This window comes from Gopherus flavomarginatus, chromosome 19 (assembly GCF_025201925.1).
Source record: "Gopherus flavomarginatus isolate rGopFla2 chromosome 19, rGopFla2.mat.asm, whole genome shotgun sequence".
Lineage (NCBI taxonomy): Eukaryota > Metazoa > Chordata > Testudines > Testudinidae > Gopherus > Gopherus flavomarginatus.
This window is the reverse complement of record NC_066635.1, coordinates 24,746,957-24,766,613: the sequence shown is the minus strand read 5'-3', so window position 1 is coordinate 24,766,613 and position 19,657 is coordinate 24,746,957. Positions and strand designations below refer to the sequence as shown.

Sequence of the window (19,657 nt, the reverse complement as noted above, 5' to 3'; positions counted from 1 at the left end):
AATGAAATACATTTTTCTCTGGTTCTCTAGTAGGGAATCCATATACCCTGGCCATGTGTGTTAGTTCCCCAAAGCCTCTGCCCCCACCCCCGTATGCTGTCGGCTCCTGCACTGGCCCTGCCTCAGGGGCTCTCCGTGTTTGGCCTGGCCTGGCTTCCTGCATCCCCGTCCGGCTGCAGTGCTGGCTCACTCTGCAGTGCTCTGACCCTACCTGGCACCGCATGGTGGCGTTAGGACAGGCCACAGAGGGAGCAGGATGGACCCAGGCCCCACTCCAGCCTGCATTGCCCGGTCCCCCGTTTCTGGCCTGGTCCTCGGGAGCCCCAGGCCCCAGTCACTCTCAATGCTATCTCCCAGCCTGCCTGAGCAGCAGAGCCCAGTGCCCCGATTAGCATGAGTCACAGTGAAAGGCGGAGCCACTCCTTAGAGCTCAGCTCCAGCCGCCCTGGGCACCACCAGGAGAGACGTGCCAGGTGGAGGGTGTATGCTCACTGGCAGAGGTGGTGCTGGCTGCTGGGGGGCGGCGGAGGAGAGGGGGCCATGCCAGGGCAGGCTGCTGAGAAGGGATGGGGCAGCGGTGCCCTTGGCATGGGATGGGGAGCTCTAAACGGGTATCTGGAGCGAGTGGCTGGTCCATATGCAGTCTGCAATGGGGGGGCAGGAGTGTCCAGCCAGTCTGTCTGTTCTGGGGCCAAGGTTGGGATGACTAATTTCTCGGCCTCGCTGTGTGGCCAACTTTCCAACTGCGCACAACCAAACACCCCTGCCCTGCCGCTTCTCCGAGGCCCCACTCTGCTCACTCCATCCCCCCCCCCCATCGTTCTCTCTCTCCCACCCTCATTGTCTTGCTCATTGTTACCAGGCTGGGGAGGGTCCTTTTGAAAACTGGACACCTGGCAACCCTAGTCAGGCCCGGCACAGGGCTGCGTTGTCCGAGTGGCCACCAGCCCAGGACTCTGGGTATGTGTTGTGTGCCCTGGTTAAACTGCTTTTCTGCCTGAGCGTGTTGGGTTGGGTGACTGCTTCCTGGGTCTGCATGTTCACCCTGCTGCTCCCAGGAGTGCGCTGAAGTTCACTCGGCCATGCTTGTCCCCGGAGGGCACCCAGTCTCCGTCAGCCAAGGGATCAGGAGCTGCTTTGGGAACTGGTGTGAAAAGCAGAACTGCAGTCAGAGCAGCCAGAGCGACAGCGGCGGTGCCACGGCTTGTGGCTGGCCCTGGGCAGCAGGCTGGGCTGGCCCTGTCCTAGTGCATTTAGCTCTGAGCTCCCTCTTCTCCTCTGCCTGGAAATCTGCCCGGCTGCCCTCTAGGCAGGGTGCTGGGCAGCATTCCCTGAGTTGGGGTTGTGATGCACTCACCCCCATGCCGGTGTCAGAGATACCTGGGGGGCTGCTCGTGGCAGGTCTATCTGTGCTGAATGGGGCACTTTGCAGATGGCCTTTGGGAGGAGATAGGAACTGAGCTGGAAGAGGAGAGAAATGCGCAGGCTGGGAGGTTTTTCACACTGAGCTGGAAGATGAATAACCTCCCCGAGTGTTCAATATTCATGAGCTCCCCGCTGAGTGGGTGGGAGAGGCTGTGCTGGGAGCGGGTGGAGCGGCTGCTGTATAATTCAGGGCAATGCTGCTGTTGTGGTCGGAGAGCAGTAGGCTCCTGGCAGGTGGGTTGATATTCAGTGGGGTGCCTTGGCCCACTGCCCTCGGCCCCAGGCCTGGTATAGAGCAGGTGGTGCTGGCGCCGGATGGAGGGCATGAGGTGGGTCTGCTCTGCACTGGGTCAGTTCAGGTGGTTGCTAATTGAAGTTTCCTTCCTCTGTAACTGGATGAAAGACTTGGGCAGGCAGTAGCAGCACTGCAGTACTCGCCTGGGATCTGGCTTGGGAGATGGTTATTGCTGTTCCCCGGCTCCAGCCGCCAGCAGCTGTCCTCACGCTGCAGTCTCCATGCTGGGCCAGGGCACAGGCAGGAGCATGAGCGTGGGGCTTGGGACCAGCAGGGTCCTGCTCCCCTCCCACTCTGAGCACGGGTGGCCAAAGCTGGCCTTTCCTACCTCGCTGGGCCATGTGCCCCTCCTGCCGCTGCACCCTCTTCCCTGCACCCCCAGCCCCATAGCCGTGTCCTGCTCCCAGGCTGGGGCAGTCACAGAGCCACGGTTCGGGGGGGCTGGGTACTCAGGCCAGATCTCCAGCCTGCTCCCCTGCCCCCCTGTTGCTGTTTCACTTTCTTGCTCTGCACCCCCAGGGACTTTCTCTGGGGCTTGGGCCAATTTGCATACATTTTCATCTATAAAAAATTAAGCAGAGCTGGCAGCCGCTCTGAGTCAGACCTCCCCATCCAGAATCTTAAGGAGATGAATAATTTCCCACTCTCTCTGCCCGTCCAAGAAGTGGAGTCTGATTCATGTTAATTTCATCCCTGCTTATTAGAGGAGGGGCTACGAGTCTGGATTGGCTGGGGGTCGAGAGCTGCGTTCTGGAATCTCTGAGGCTCCTCTGGAGTCAGGGGCAGCCGTTTGCTGGGTGCCCCTCGCCTGGCACCCCTTGTGCGTGCTGTGGGGGAGGGTAGCTGTTGTCACCCTGTGTCTGGAAGGCCGCAGTCCCCTCGCTGCGGGAGCTGGAACTTTCAGCGCAGAAGATCTTGACACTGTGTGTCACTGTCCTTGTACAGACTGGTTTGAGGGTCGCTAGCACCCTGCCAGGCCATTCTGGGCCCAGGGCTGCAGCGTGCCAGCCAGCAGAGGTGGCGCCTCCATCAGCACAGGAACTGGGGAGTTCTCTGCAGAGGGTTGTTTGTCCCCCGGGCAGGAGGAGGGGCTCCCCCACACCTGGGGGCTGCTGCATGTGCAGGGAAGGTCTTGCTGAAGATGCGATCCCTTTCCCTGCTGACGGAAGCGATTGAGCTGTTAATATTGAGCACGCTCTGCGATTTCTCCCCCCTGCCATCTGGCCGGATCTGCCCACAATTTCTATTCTCAAGTGGTACATAGCTCCCTGCCCCGCTCTCCAGGCGGCATTCGCAGTGTGGCATCGTGCTGGGGCTATGCCTGAGCAGCCTGGGGGCCAGTCCCTGTGTGAGTTTGATTGGGGTCATCAGTGAGTTGCTCTGCTCCAGAGAGCTGGGTGCGCAGGATCCAATAGCCCCCATGCTGGCCTGTGGGTTGGAATGAGACAGCGAGAGGCACCCTGGTTCCTGGGCCGAGTGGAGACTGGCCCGTTGCGGCATCCTCCTCAGCCACCTGGGGCTGAGTGACTTGGAGAGTGCACCACCGCTGCCTGCACTGCCCCTTCTGGGGCCTGGGAATGGCCCAAAGGGCTGGGCTGGGCTGTTGGGTCTTCCCCTCGGCCACTGCTGGACTCAGCTTGGGCTGGTCCTGGCTGAGAGGGGGTCCCACTGGAGCGTGGGGTCTCGGGCCATGTCAGGAAGCACCGCAGCTGGCTACCTAAGCAGAGCCGTCCAGGAGCAAAGGGGCTGTGCAGACTGAGCCCCTCGCTGTGAGATGGGCCCTCCCGATCCATCTCCTTGCCCAGCACCGGCAGCTGAGCCCTGTCGGGTGAGCCAGCCACTGTGCTCGCAGGAGGCCAGACCGCGGGGGAGACGAGGCCGAGGCCGGAGGAAGTGGTGCAGTGAGATAGCGTCCAGACAATAGGAGGAGAGCTGCTCCTGCAAGTGCTCGGTGAAACTTGATGTAAATAAGGAATTAGCATATGGTTTAACCAGCCCCTCCAGGCGAGGGCTTTGTCATTACAATACCTGCTTTCCTAATTAAAATACCACAGCAGTTCCAGGGGCATGCGCCAAGCTAATAATCCCTGGACTGGTGCAATAAAATACCTACAGAGGTGGCGTCTTTAAATCACAGAGCGGCCTCTGCCTCTGGCACCGGGCCTGTCACAAGCAGCCCCACCCTGGCCTCGTGGGTGCCAGCCGGATGGCTGCTCTTCCTGGCGGGTTCTGGCTCTGCTCCGGCTGTGTGGGACTGGGAGTTGGGCACACTTTTCCTCCGCTGAGGCTCATTCCAGGAGCAGAAGGCAAGCGCTGACAGGGAGCTGTGTGACTCACAGTTCTCTCCAGGTGCCACCTAAGCAGCAGATGCTCCTCTAATGGGCCAGTGCCTCATGTGGGCCAGTGCCTGGGACCCTCTCTGCGAGTGGAGAAGGGCCCCAGTCTGCTCCCCACAGACACAAGAGTGAGGTGCCATTGGCATGCTGGATGCAGGGGTCACGGGGAGCCTTGGGCAATGCAGGCTGAGCAGGGATGGGGTTCAGACCCTTCCAGCAGTGCCAGGCATGGGGTGGGCACAGTTGACAGGAGCCATGCAGAGGTGAAGCCAGCACTGCTCCCTCAAACACATGGGCTTGATCAAATCTGAGCCTCTGCTCCAAGTGGGGTTGTGGCCTGGCTGGAGAGCTGGCGGGACGGGATAGAGGGAGCCAGGGCTGGGATCCTGGAAGCGGCTCTCCCACATGAACGGGGGGCTGTCACTTTCCACTCGGGCTCACCCTGGCTGTTGCTTGGCTCGTGCTGCGTTTGTTCCAGGAGGCTTGGCGTCCCCAGGATATGCTGGCGGGAGACTGACAGCGCCTTGCCTCTCCTCTCCCCGTCCTGGTATGTTGGGAAGCTGGCAGCGTAATATCGATGAGCGGATAATCCCCTGAATTGCAAACAGCTTTACCCAATTGAAGGGGTGGATTACCTCTTTCCAGTGTAATCGTGGTGCCATCTCGAGGAGTACCCGCTGCCTGTCCTGGTCCCCTGTGGGGGCGGGCTTGCAGCAGCTGCAATCCATGGCAGGACGTGGGAGCCTGGCATGTGCCCCTGCCCTGCTGTGCTGCCTTGCACGGAGATCGGAGGCAGCAGTGCTGGTCAGGGAGTGGCCATGGGGAGACACTCACCTGGAGCAGGCTCTGCTGGGCTCCGACGCTCCTATGGACCCAGACCTCCCTCAGGCCTTAGCACCTGAGCCCAGCTCCCCCCGTGTGAGCCCTTCCCTGTCCTGCTGCCAGGAGCCCAGCACTGGGGTCGGGGAGGCCCCTTTCTCACCCTGCTGTTGTGAGCTTCTTGGCTCAGGGCTGAGGGGAGAGGGTCCCCGAGCCCTGGGGGCAGGGGTCCTCATGCCAAGCCGGGGCAGTGGAGTTAACGGGCAGGCCGTGGAACATGTTCGTGGTTTCCTGTAGCTTGCTGAGGCTGGCTTTGCAGTCAGACTAGGCTGAAAATGGGCCTCCAGACAGACAGGTATCACCCCAGCCCTGAGGCAAGTGCAGGAGGGTTTGGCCCTGGCCACCAAGCAGCCTGTTACTTACACACACACACATGCACACACACACACAGAGCAAGGTCTCCCGTGGTGGCGCAGCCCCAGGCCGCCTGGTGCATCTCTCCCTACCACTAGCCCAGCGCTGGCCTCATGCTGCCCCTCCTGCCCTCCCCACAGGTTCACCGGTGCTGAGGTGGTGGTGATGGGAGACGTGACGTATGGCGCGTGCTGTGTGGATGACTACACTGCCAGAGCCCTCGGGGCGGACTTCATGGTGCACTACGGACACAGCTGCCTGGGTACGTACCCTGCCAGCGGAGCCCTGGGGAAAGGGGGCGCTGGCTCCATTCAAAGGGGAATCTGGGGTGTCTTGGTGCTGGTGCCTTGGGGTGTTCTGGGTCAGGATCAGTACACAGGGAAAAGCCAGTGTAAAACAGGCCAACCCTCCCACTCACTGAACCCCAGTCCCCAGGCTGATCCCTGCCAGCCCCGACCCCCAGTCCTCAGGCCGATCCCTCTCCAGCCTGACCCCCCGTCTCCAGGCCCAGGCTCCCCTGCTCCCGAACCCATGATCTGGCGAGCCCCTGAGCCCAGGCGTGGCCGTGCCCAGGCAGCAGTCTCAGAGCTGAGTGTCATTGGCTGCAGTCTGTCGATGTGGCAGCTGCAGACCGGGAAGGGTTGGGGCCTGTGCAGAGGCTGATGTCAGCGGTGAGGGGCTCTCTGCAGCAGGCAGGGAGGTGTGAGCTGCACTGGGGCTGGGGGATCTTGGAAAGCAAAGTGGATTAGTTAGAGAGCTGGTGGGTGGCTTCTGCACTGGGTGAGGCAGGCACTGGCATTAGGGGGTGGCAGTAGCCATGGGGGTGGGCAGTGCAGGCCTTAGCTGGGAGGGGTTGAGGGAAGGGCAGTGTGGTGAAGATGTCACTGGGTAGGAGGAGTGGGAGTAGAAGAGTGGCAGCTTTGGGCAGGGGGTGGCAGGGGCAGTTGATGCTGGCAGAGCCCCGGCATTGTGTGTGGGGAGCTCTGAGCCCCGGGCAGAACCCATCCCATCTCAGCGACATGCCAAGCGCCCTCGCAGGGCGGCAGGGTACTGCAGACGGGCCCCAGTCCCCAGCTTAGTGGTGAATCCATAATCTCCTGAAGAGGGAATCTCTCTGCTCTGGCCCAGGGCGGCTTTGTTGTCTGTTTGGCCAAGCTCCCTGTTCGCTGGCCGCAGTTCAGGCTGCATGGGAGGAATATTTGCTGTTCCCTGCTGCTCTCCACTGCCCCTGCTCTGTGGCTGGGGCCCTCTGGCTCAGAGGCTGTGCCGATGCCCGGCAGAGCCAGGCCATGGAGGGCCTGGAAGGGAGCAGAGGCCTGCGAGTGCAGCACTGCCAATGGTGTGTCTTAGGTTCTCTCTCGAGCCCTGCGCTGCAGCAGCCGGGCTAGTGTGTCCAGGACGCGTTAAAACAGTGAGGGGTTTGTCCTAGCGTGTGCCACAGCATCCATGTGGCCGAGCATCGGGGTGCTGGCTCCCCAGCAGCCGCCCAGGGACGAGACCATCCCCGCTGTGCCTGCAGGCCACCTGGGTTGGGGAGCTTGGAGAGTGGGTCACCCGCCTCACCCCTCCTCAGCCTTAGGAGAGGTGAATGGCAGCCTGGATTCTCTGGGCTCCTCCAGAGCCTCAGCCAGCCCAGCGCGCTCAGCCCTGTCTGGCCTTGCCAATGGCAGCAATGCCGTGCACAGGGAGCCCAGCCTTGCAGGATCCAAGCTGTGGCTGTCTGTCGCTCTCTCCCATGGGCAGTGGGCTGTGGTGCCCGCCAGGAGGCTGCGCTATGCCCTTGGGGGCACTCGGCCAGCTTGTGAGCTCCCTCGGGCCATGTATTGAGCTGGGGCTCCCACTCTGTGGGGAGGTGCTTGCTGCCTGACAGACAGGCTCTGCCCAGCCGAGCTGCAAGCAGCACCGTGTGCTCCAGGGGCTGGTGGAGGGGCCCGAACCAGCTGAGCGCGCCGGGGGGAGGAGCTCCCAGCTGGAAAACATGGTCCCATTCACATAGAGACATTTGCTGTAGCCTCTTCTGGACCTGGATCAGCACCAGCTGGAGGCTCCTGTTGCTTTGCCCCGAGTTGGGGAGAGTGGCTGTGGCCCCCCAGTGGGATCCAAATGCCTCCCAGGGGGGAGAGAGGGAGGGGGTCATGCCTCCCTCCTGGGCTGCTGCCCTCCATGGCACAGGGACCCCTTGGAGGCAGCATTTCCCAGTCTGTCCCCCTCCCCAGGCCTGGGGTGGGGGCTGCATGGCAGGCGAAGGAAGCCCCTGGGCAGCCCTCCCCTTTCCCGGAGGGGCTGTGTTTGGCACCCTGGGCTCTCCAGCTGCTGCTCAGAAAACGCCCTCTCGCCGCCTGCCTGCAGGGAAGGGGGAGCTTCCCTGCCCCGCTCCTGGGGCACCTGGTGCTTTGGTGTGTTCAGGCTCCAGAACAGTGAGACCACCGGGCCTGCAGCACCTCGGCCCAGGACAGGGACGGGGATGGGGATGGAAACTCGCCGCGGCCTGACCCTGGTGCTCCCACCCCCTTCCCTGCACGGCTGGATGCACATTGATCACTGACCTCCCTGGCCCGGCAGGCAGGTCGGTGCTCTGCCCGTGAGACGAGGGGGGAGGACCGGGGCCAGGATTAGAACCAAGGAGTCCTGAGTCCCCGTCACGTTGCCATTCTCCAGTGGTAGGGGAGGCTCCCCTTATAGCGGGGCTCTGAGGCTGCAAAGCTCCTTACTCCAGCCCCTCAGTCCCAGGTGCTGCCGAGGGGAGTGGGAGCCGGGGAGTCTGGTGGGAGCCAGAGCAGAAGGGGGGTGCTGAGTGAGGCCTAGGGGAGCAGAAGAGGTGGGTCTGGCTAGGGCTCTCCTGCCCTGGGGCCCGTGCTAGCTCTGGTCTGGTGGCAGTGGGGGCCATGAGGGCTGGTTTAAAGGGCAGGCGAGGAGCAGCTCTGCGCTCCCTAGGCAGAAGGGTACTCCAGATTCAGTTGCCATGGAAACTGCGCAGCTGTCCCAGATGCTGCTAACTTTGAAGTCCACCCAGGGTGGAATCAGCCCAAAAATAACAATAAGACACTTTGGGTTTTAAGGTGGCACTGTGGAATTGTTGCCTCGGGTAACGGAGGGCAGGGCAAGCCTGGGGTGGACGAAGCCCAGCTGCAGGAGGCCACCTCCTGGCTTGGGGTGGGTGGGCTCTGCTGCCCTTACCCCACTGAGACTGGCCTGGGGCTTGACTGTGTCTCTGCTGGCATGGCCAGAGTGCATCTGCCTGCCCAGCGGCGTGCTGTGTGACCCAGGGGCCCTGCTTGACCACAAAGAGCTTGTAAGACACACTCCCTGCGCATTTACAGTGGACAGCAGAGCATCCCCACCCGTTGGGCACTGGCCTACCATGCACTCCAGCATCTGTCACCCACGACCCTTCCTGTGTGGCGGGGTGGGGAGGAGGCTGTCTGCACTTTCCAGAGGCTCAGGCACTGGGCCGTGGGAGCTGGGGTCTGGCTGAGTCCGGAGCCAGTTCTAAACCCTGGTGCTGACTCCTCCGGCTCCCTGGGTCCAGTCCTCACCTATGGGAGTTCATGCAGGACGGCCCAGGTGCCCCACCCAGAGTGGGTCCTCCATCTATGTCTGCATCATGGGCCCCAGATGGGGTTGCCTCCCTGGGAGGTGAATTTACAGGGCATAGAAATGACTTTTAATAATCACATTTCTTATAGAATATTGCAGAGTTGGAAAGGGAGGGTCCCAACCCATGTCCGGGGGAGTGAGCACTGTGATCAATGTCCATCGCTGCAGTATAGGAGCGAGGGTCAGGGCGAGACGGTGTCAATAGCCTGGTCTGTCCCGGCTGTTAGATTAATGAACGGCCAGAAGAGAAGCACTCAGGAGCAGGAGCACACATGACGCTGCCGCCTTCCTGAAGGGACCCCCAGCTTGGCCCATTTCGGGGACCAGAGTAAAATCCCTCCGGGGGCTTCTCTCCTTAGCATCTCCCCCGGCACATGAGTGGGAGCTGCTTTATGCACTGGGCTCTCCTGGGGAAGGTCCCCAACCCTTTCAGGGAAATGGAGCCACTGCTGGAGGGGAGCACTTCCTGGGCAAGCAGCTCGGCACAAGAGCTGAAGGGAACGGACTGACTAACACTCTGTCTGATCCGGCCGGGGTAGGGGGCTGTGCCAGTGCCCGCACATGTACCAGACATGGACACTAGTTGGAGCCTTTACAGCCTCTCTTAAAGGCAGTGCCTTTACCTGGACCACTGGGGTCACTCGGATGCAGAGGGGATCACCCTCTGCCGAGCTACCAGCCAAATACTGACCCAGCCTGGCCCTGCTTAGCAAGCTTGAGGCCTGTGGTGTTCGGAGCCAGGTAGCCACGGGCACTGGGTCTCCCACAGTGGCTCATGTGGTGCAGGCCTGCGCCATGCCCATGGCGGGATTCCCCAGTAGCCTGAGGCAGGGTGTAGCGAGTTTACAGGGAAAACAGAGGGGCATGTACTGCACCTGCTGTGAAGCTGTGGCACTGGCTTCCTGGGCCTCCATGTGGCACTGGGGTGTCAGGCCCCAGCAGTGCGAACAGGGGCAGGCACTGCAAGGCAATGGTCTGGTCCCAGCGAGGAGCCAGTGGGGCTGGCTCTGTGCATTGCAGCTGCTGGCCATGCACCCCTTGGTGCCTTCCCCGTTGATTTGCTGGCTGAGGCCCTGGCTGTTCGAGCAGAGCTCCTGTGCCCGTAGCAGGCTGGTGACCCTACCCCTGCATTGGTTACAGCGAGATCTCCCTGCCCTTTGTGCTGTGCCCCCTGCTCTGTGAGGGACAAGGGCACATCTCCCTCTGTGGTCCTGCAGCCCCTCTACAGCCCCCACCACCCAGAGGGAGTAATTTGGCACTTAATGGTGCTCAGGTGAATGGCACTGAAGTGGGCAGTGAGCGTGGAGCTGTGGGTCAATGCGGACCCCGTGTTCTTTAATTATTCGCTTAATCGTGGTGACATGGGCTCCTTAGCATGGAGGGTAATTAGATTTGTGTTCATCGATTCCCTGGGCGGCCGTTACCCAGAGAGAAATGACCGAGTGCTGCTTTCCTCTGCCTGCCGCGCCTCAGCTCCCAGTGCTGTCACAGCTGGGTGCTACACGCCTTGACCTGGCCACGGTGGGCTGGCGCTGCCATGCCGAGGGAGTCACGCACCATCTCCTGGCTAGCGCCGTGCCTGGGCCCGGGAGCCCTGCCTGCTGTGACACGTTCTTCAGTGTAAATAGATGACACGAAACAGCACTGGACAGCGAGCTGGGAGCCTCTGAAAATGGGGTCGGGGCTGCCTGGTGGCTTCTGCAAGCCAGTGCAGTGCTGCTGAGTGGGGCCGGCCCCTCTCCTTACATAATAGCTGCACTCAGGCCCCGGGGGGACTGTTCAGCAGCTGGGCTCGAGCTCCTCCCTGGCTGCTTCCCCAGCCAGTGCCTGTGCGTGGGCTAGGAGGTGCTGCAGTAGGGATGCTCTGCTGGCTCTGTGCCTCAGCTCTTGGCCTGCCGGGCTGGGGCAGCCAGCTGAGCTCACACCTTTCTCCCCTTGGCCCTAGTTCCCATCGACGCAACGCAGGGGGTGAGGATGCTCTATGTGTTTGTGGATATCAAGATCGACACATCCCACTTCGTGGAGACCATCCACTTCAACTTCCCCAAGGGCTCCTGCCTGGCTCTCGTCAGCACCATCCAGTTCGTCTCCGCTCTGCAGGTGAGTCAGCTGTGGGGCCGGGCTGGCTGCTGGACCTGGGGCCTCACACCAGTAACACTGGGGGGCTCTTTCATTCCCACAACCAGCTGCCTCCCAATGCCTACGAATGCAGATAAGCAACAACTTCCTGGAACCAGTGCCTGGTGGCTTCCAAGTCACCCTGCTCCCTAGCTGGGCCTTCTGCAGGGAACCCAGGCCAGAAGCTATTGGAGCAGTGCCTTTCGTACCTGCAGCACAAACCCTGGGCTCCCAGGGCTAATGGGACTGGATGGGTTTAATAAGGAGCACAGCAGGGTCTGCAAACGTCCCATAATCGACAGTTCACTCACACTCCTCTCCTTGGCAGTCCTGGAGGCCAAATTTAGGCTGATAGGGAAGAGACTGAAATCCAGGACCTCTATGGTGGCATTCTCAGAAATGCTCCCAGTTCCATGCGCAGGGCCAGGTAGGCAGGCAGAGCTTCAGAGTCCCAATGCATAGATGAGACGATGGTGTAGAGAGGAGGAGTTTATATTCATTAGGGATTGGGGAAACTTTTGGGATGGAGGGAGCCTATACAGGAGAAATGGGCTCTACCTAAACCAAAACGGAACCAGACTGCTGGCACTAAACATTAAAAAGGTTGTGGAGCAGTTTTTAAAGTAGGAGATGGGGGAAAGCTGACTGCTGCAGAGGAGCACGTGGATCTGACAGAGACTTTTCTTAGGGTACGTCTTCACTACCGGCTGTATTGGCGGGTAGCAATCGATTTCTTGGGGATGAATATATCACGTCTCATCTAGATGCGATATATCGATCCCTGAACGCGCTCCTGTCGACTCCGGAACTCCACCAACGCGAATGGCGGGAGTGGAGTCGACGGGGAGTCACGGACGTTGATCCCGCACCATGAGGATGAGAGGTTACTCGAACTAAGATACTTGGACTTCAGCTACGCTATTCACGTAGCTGAAGTTGCGTATCTTAGATCGATCCCCTCCCCTCCCCCTTAGAGGAGAGTCTATTGATAAAGATTCTCTAGGTTATAGTCAGGAGCAGAGGATGGAAGAGGATAATGTAAGGGTCGGATCAGACAAGAAACATTCACATAAAAAGGAATCTGACACATCAGAAAAGGGCAGACAATTAAAAAGTGACAAGTTTTTAAAGTGCTTGTACACAAATGCTAGAAGTCTAAATAATAAGATGGGTGAACTAGAGTGCCTTGTGATAAAGGGGGATATTGATATAACAGGCATCACAGAAACCTGGTGGACTGAGGACAATCAATGGGACACAATCATTCCAGGGTACAAAATATATTGGAAGGACAGAACAGATCGTGGGGGGGTGGGGAGTGGCACTATATGTGAAAGAAAATTTTTACTTCATCTGATTTTACATTTTAAGTGAATCCGCATGTTCCATAGAATCTCTATGGAAGTACTTTCATGCTCTAATAAGACTATAACATTAGGGATCTATTATTGACCACCTGACCAGGACAGTGATAGTGACGATGAAATGCCAAGGGAAATTAGAGAGGCTATCAAAATTAAGAACTCAATAACAGTGAGGGATTTCAATTATCCCCATATTGACTGGGTACATGTCACCTCAGGATGAGATGCAGAGACAAAATTTCTCAATACTTTAAATGACAGCTGCTTGGAGCAGCTGGTACAGGAACCCACAAAGGGAGAGGTAACTTTCGATTTAATCCTGAGTGGAGCACAGGAGCTGGTCCAAGAGGTAACTATAACAGGACCGCTTGGAAATAGTGACCATAATATAATAACATTTAACATCCCTGTGGTGGGAAGAACATCTCAATAGCCCAACACTGTGGCATTTAATTTAAAAACGGGGAACTATGCAAAAATGAGGGGATTAAACAGAAATTAGAAGGTACAGTGACTAAAGTGAAATCCCTGCAAGCTGCATGGACGCTTTTTAAAGACACCATAATAGAGGCCCAACTTAAATGTATACCTCAAATTAAGAAACACAGTAAAAGAACTAAAAAAGAGCCACTATGGCTTAACAACCCTGTAAAAGAAGCAGTGAGAGATAAAAAGACTTCCTTTAAAAAGTGGAAGTCAGATCCAATCGAGGTAAATAGAAAGGAGCATAAACACTGCCAAATAAAGTGTAAAAATGTATTAAGAAAAGCCAAAGAGGAGTTTGAAGAACGGCTAGCCAAAAAGTCAAAAAAGGTAATAAGAAAATGTTTTTTAAGTACATCAGAAGCAGGAAGCCTGCAAAACAACCAGTGGGGCCCCTGGATGATTGAGATACAAAAGGAGTGCTTAAAGATGATAAAGTCATTGTGGAGAAACTAAACAAATTCTTTGCTTCAGTCTTCGTGGCTGAGGATGTTAGGGAGATTCCCAAACCTGAGCCAGTTTATGTAGGTGACAAATCTGAGGAACTGTCACAGATTGAAGTGTCACTAGAGGAGGTTTTGGAATTAATTGATAAACTCAACATTAACAAGTCACTGGGACCAGATGGCATTCACCCAAGAGTTCTCAAAGAACTTAAATGTGAAATTGCGGAACTATTAACTAAGGTTTGTAACCTGTCCTTTAAATCGGCTTCTGTACCCAACGACTGGAAGTTAGCTAATGTAACACCAATATTTAAAAAGGGCTCTAGAGGTGATCCCGGCAATTACAGGCCGGTAAGTCTAACGTCCGTACTGGGCAAATTAGTCGAAACAATAGTAAAGAATAAAATTGTCAGACACATAGAGGAACATAAATTGTTGGGCAAAAGTCAACATGGTTTCTGTAAAGGGAAATCGTGTCTTACTAATCTATTAGAGTTCTTTGAGGGGGTCAAAAAACATGTGGACAAGGGGGATCCAGTGGACATAGTGTACTTAGATTTCCAGAAAGCCTTTGACAAGGTCCCTCACCAAAGGCTCTTACATAAATTAAGCTGTCATGGGATAAAAGGGAAGGTCCTTTCATGGATTGAGAACTGGTTAAAAGACAGGGAACAAAGGGTAGGAATTAATGGTAAATTCTCAGAATGGAGAGGGGTAACTAGTGGTGTTCCCCAAGGGTCAGTCATAGGACAATCCTAGTCAACTTATTCATAAATGATCTGGAGAAAGGGGTAAAAAGTGAGGTGGCAAAGTTTGCAGATGATACTAAACTGCTCAAGATAGTTAAGACCAAAGCAGACTGTGAAGAACTTCAAAAAGATCTCACAAAACGAAGTGATTGGGCAACAAAATGGCAAATGAAATATAATGTGGATAAATGTAAAGTAATGTACATTGGAAAAAATAACCTCAACTATACATACAATATGATGGGGGCTAATTTAGCTACAACAAATCAGGAAAAAGATCTTGGAGTCATCGTGGATAGTTCTCTGAAGATGTCCACGCAGTGTGCAGAGGCAGTCAAAAAGTAGGATGTTAGGAATCATTAAAAAGATGATAGAGAATAAGACTGAGAATATATTATTGCCCTTATATAAATCCATGGTACTCCACATCTTGAATACTGCGTACAGATGTGGTCGGCTCATCTCAAAAAAGATCTACTGGCACCAGAAAAGGTCCAGAGAAGGGCAACTAAAATGATTAGGGGTTTGGAATAGGTCACATATGAGGAAAGATTAAAGAGGCTAGGCCTCTTCAGCTTGGAAAAGAGGAGACTAAGGAGGGATATGATAGAGGTGTATAAAATCATGAGTGATGTGGAGAAAGTGGATAAGGAAAAGTTATTTACTTATTCCCATAATATAAGAACTAGGGGTCACCAAATGAAATTAATAGGCAGCAGGTTTAAAACAAATAAAAGGAAGTTCTTCTTCACACAGCGCACAGTCAACTTGTGGAACTCCTCACCTGAGGAGGTTGTGAAGGCTGGGACTATAACAATGTTTAAAAGGGAACTGGATAAATTCATGGTGGCTAAGTCCATAAATGGCTATTAGCCATGAAGGGTAAAGAATGGTGTCCCTAGCCTCTGTTCATCAGAGGATGGAGATGGATGGCAGGAGAGAGATCACTTGATCATTGCCTGTTAGCTTCACTCCCTCTGGGGCACCTGGCATTGGCCACTGTCGGTAGACAGATACTGGGCTAGATGGACCTTTGGTCTGACCCAGTACGGCCGTTCTTATGATCTTATGTTATCAAGATCTGTGTTCAGCCTGGAAATCGGGCAGTTGTGGGAGCCTCCATGCCTGGGTGCTGCAGTGTCAGGGGATGGGGATATGCTCCTGTCCTGGGGCTGGGGCTCATGGTGCCAGGGTGAAGGAAGGGAAGGGGGAAGAGCTTGCTTTTCTCAAAGCATTTCACTCTGAAGGGCCCTAAAACAGTTCCGGGTGTGTGAAGACCCAGCACTCCTTCCCTGCTGGGCTGCAGCCCCCTCCTGGCGGAGCTGCAGAGTACAGCACTGCATGTGCCCGGGCAGGGTGCCTGCCAGAGCCTGTGTGGGGGTGGGGGGTGCTGTGCAAGCTGCACATCTGTCGGGGGGGTGCTGTGCAGGGTGCACACCTGTCGGGGGGGTGCTGTGCAGGGTGCACACCTGTCGGGAGGGTGCTGTGCAGGGTGCACACCTGTCGGGGGGGTGCTGTGCAAGGTGCACATCTGTCAGGGGGGTGCTGTGCAGGGTGCACACCTGTCGGGAGGGTGCTGTGCAAGGTGCACATCTGTTGGGGGGGTGCTGTGCAGGGTGCACATCCTGATGGGGGGGCTGTGCAAGGTGCACACCTATCAGGGGGTGCTGTGCAGGGTGCACACCTGTCGGGGGGGTGCTGTGCAAGGTGTACACCTGTTGAGGGGGCTGTGCAGGGTGCACACCTGTCGGGGGGGTGCTGTGCAAGGTGCACATCTGTCGGGGGGGTGCTGTGCAAGGTGCACACCTGTCAGGGGAGGGGCTGTACAGGGTGCACACCTGCGTGTCTAATGGTGTCTCTCTTTCCAGCCTCAGCGACTGCCCAGAGCCACCAGTTCCCCTCTAATGAGTAGCTGCAATAATATTCATCAAGTGCTTTGTAATAACTCTGATCAATGTTTCATGCCATGCGCCCCCGCCGTCCCAGGGTGCCGGCCTTGTAAATGTCAGGGCAGGCAGCAGAGCACTTGGCATTTTGCTGCGATGCTGGTAGTGGCAGGGGAAGTGCTGGCAGCCGCTCGCAGGCTCCTTGTGAATGGCCGGCTCCGCAGGACGGGAGAGATGAATGAGCCTCTTGAGTCGTGTCTGTCTAAACATGGGGTCATTGAAGCGTTAAACATTTTCTCTTGTATTTTAATTGATGCGTCTGCTAGCGGCTTCCAGCATCTAGCTTACGTTCCCTCGCCGAGGCAGGGCCAGTTCACTCGGCCAGGCGAGTTCTCACTGCTCCAGCCCTGCCTGGAGACCTCACCTCTGCCATGCACCCTCCTGCATGCCAGGGCCCCTCAGCTGACCCCTGGTGGAGCCTGCTGCTGGGGGCTGGCAGGGGCCCAGGCGCTTGGGCCAAGGACACAGAGTCTGAGAGCAGAGATGTGATGAGGCTGCCTGGGAATGCCCTGTGCAGTCAGTCAGGGGCTGTATTCCAAGCACACACCGCTGCGCCGCTCCATCCCTCTCTACCTCCCTCAGCCTCTGGGGCAGTTTGTTCTCAGCCCAGCCCACCCTGAAGCCCCGGCCTTCATGTTTGTCTCTGACCCCTTGTCTCTTCCCCACAGGCAGCCTCCCAAGTGCTGCGCTCTGAATACAAAGTCAGCATCCCGCAGTGCAAGCCACTCTCACCAGGCGAGATCCTGGGCTGCACGTCTCCCCGGCTGGGGCCGGACACAGATGCCGTTGTGTAAGTACCAGGGTTCTTCGCAAACACTTCAACGATGGGTGTTTTTAAGTCCTCTAGTTCAGGCGATACAAAACCTGTGCGTGGAGCAGGCCTCTTCCCCCATTTGTACAGCCCCATGCGTGTCCAGGGAGCTATGGAAACCTCGGAGGAGCCTGGGATTCCCTGCGCTCCATTGTGCCAGGGGGAATGGGAATCTGGCAGAGGTGGTTCCCTGTGCTCCAGACCTGGGGGAGACAGGACCCACCTGGCAGGCTCTGCACAGAGTGGCTTGTGCTTGTAGCGCAGAAGGAAGAATTGAGTCGTAGATCAGACTAGATAGTAGATGGAAAGGCGGGCAGATAATTGGAGAAGACGAATGGCCGGACCCCAACATCACAGCACTATTAATTTTATTTAAGGACAGCAAATTAGAGGGAGCACTTCGCTTCCTATCACCTAATTATTTTAGGTAATGGAAATGCTTAATGTACTGTGAATATAGTGAGCTGCAGAATAAATAAATAAACGACCCCACCCAGGGGAGCCCAGGCAGAGCTGCGGTGGCTGTGCCCTCAGTGGCAGTCTGTGTGTGGGGCAGGCGATCCACAGCTCATGCTGCCCCCTGAGCCTGCCTGGGAGCTTGAAGTGGGATAGGGTGGTGCCCACCCCCTCGGGTTAGCACGCACAGTGACTGAACGGCCTGCATCGGGATTGCTGGCCCATTGTGCTGGGGGGGGGGGTAACGGGGGCACGTTCCCGGAGGCCAGCTTGGCGTGTCTCACCCCAGTCCACAGGGGAATGATGGCCTGTCAGTGCACGATGCGTGGAATCCTGGTGACAGCGCAGGGCTGTGGGAGGGGAGGACCCCTCACACACATCCCGTCCTTCCACACTGCTCTCTGGCGGGAGCCCACGCTGGACCTGCTGCTTCCCTGGTCAAGTTCACCTCTGGCGGGCCCCAGCCTCCCTTCCTCCTGCCCGGCCTGGCCCGGCCTTGGCTCCAAACTCCGCTCTGCACTGCCCCTCTCTCCCCAGAGCCTCGGGAGCGCCTGATGCCCATGCTTGGATCCAGTGCCTCAGAGCCAGCATGGAGCCATTAGATGTTTTCTCCAGGCATCCCGTGACTGAGTGACAGGCCCCTCCGGCTTGCTGTGCTGAGCTGCAGCTGCCCTGACTCCGGGCTGGCATGGCAGTGGGCACGTTGCACCAGGGTGGCATAGTGGGGGCTGCTCTGGTGGGTTCTGTAGACACACAGCATGGTGAGAGGCACACAGAACTGCCAGCACCTCCCGGGGGGGCTTCCTTTAGCCCAGTCACCGGCTCCAAAGGAGGCAACAAGAACCAGCCCCCCGTCAGGGAACAACTGAAGAGTGGCGAGGCCATAGGGTCTGCAGGGGACACGCGCGATTGGCTTCATTTCCTGAAGAGGGGCTTGGCTTGGAAAGTCTGGGGCATGCTGCTTAGACAATGGACATCTCAGGCCCTGGCTTGAGGGGTCAGAGCTGTCCAGTAAATCCTCCTTCTGCCTAAAGGAACTAGCCATGGGAATGCCTGATTCCTACTGCAGTCCTGTGGAGCTCCTGCCCCCAGTCATGTCTTGTGGCATTGAGTTCTGCAGGCTAATCATGGGTTTCCTTCGATCAGTATTAAATGTGTTGCCTTCCAATTTCCTGCCCTCCCACCTTTTCAGGGAGGAGGATTCAGGCTCCGCACCATGTTCATGTAGACTAGGGCTTTTCAAGGCCCACCCCCTTCCCTGGTCCTGCCCTCTCCTTGTGCTAGAGAGAAACTCCAGCGGGTGCAGCTTGTGGGCTCTTGTTCCGTTGCAGATGTGGGTGTCCAGCTGCTGCAGGTGAGTCCCAGCTGTGGCACTGGCTGTTGTACCTGTGCGACTCCACAGGCTCCTGTCTGAGTTGTTATTTTCTTATTTAGCCCCGTCTCTGGGGCTAACTTTTCCAGACAAATTAGCTTTGATCTTCCAAAATGTCATTCTCCAATTAAGGGCAAAATCTAGTCAAATTTTACGTCTGAATTCATTTTCCAAGCCCTCACTCCATTAGGGCAGCTGAATGAAAGGCTTTGAAATGTAATTGCTGACTTGAAATCTGATTAGAAATGGAAGCAGAAATGTCTCTAACCAGATGTAGCTACTGAGCAGATCTGAGGCTGTACATTGACTCACCCTCTCTGCCCCAGGCCAGCAGCAGGAATCCATTTTTGGGTGGAGAATGGATGCCTCTTCTGGCTCCAGCAGGGGGTGCTCCCCCAGGCAGTGGTGGCGGCGTGCGCTGGCTGGGGGGACGGGGAGAGCCCCAGGTGGAGTGGTGGGAATGGAAATTGCATTATTTAAAATACGCTCCTGACTCATTTCGCTACCTGTGGTACCCAGGAGATGGTCAGTGCCCAGGGCTGCAGTCTCACTTGTGCCCAGGTGCCACTGCATCAGTGGGCCCAGCAGGGGCACATCCTGGAGTGCCCAGGAGGCTGCTGGGTGTACGGGGCGGGCAGCTTAGCATGGCTGGGTTTTGTTCCATATGGAGGCCTGGTCTACACTTAAAACTTAGGTCAACAGAGCTACATCATTCGGCTGTGAAGAATCCACACCCCGATGACCTAAGCCCCAGTGTGGACACATCCAGTGAGCTGGCTGCCAGTGCTCGGAAAGGGGGTGTTCCTACAGTGACGGAAAACCACCTGCCATTGGTTTAGGCTGTGTCTACACTCCAGGCTTACAGCACCAGCTATGCTGGCCTGGCCCCTGGAACCTAGCTATGGGCTGGGCCAGGAGTGGTGAGGAGGGCCAGCCCCATCGCTGTGCAAAGCCCTGACTTTAACTCAGGGACCCCAGAGCTCATCCCCCAGGCAGGCTCCCAGAGTCACGTCCTTGTGTTCTTTC

General features: G+C 57.0%; 1 protein-coding gene across 1 annotated transcript in view; it reads left to right on the top strand.

The window, feature by feature from the left end:
* DPH1 (diphthamide biosynthesis 1) overlaps positions 1–19,657 on the top strand; it is a 53,385-nt gene that overhangs the window by 21,705 nt on the left and 12,023 nt on the right. The window contains exons 4-6 of the mRNA XM_050929729.1: positions 5,430–5,551; positions 10,832–10,986; positions 16,661–16,782. Coding sequence (XP_050785686.1) covers positions 5,430–5,551; positions 10,832–10,986; positions 16,661–16,782 — 399 coding nt within the window. The remainder of the gene's footprint in view (positions 1–5,429; positions 5,552–10,831; positions 10,987–16,660; positions 16,783–19,657) is intronic.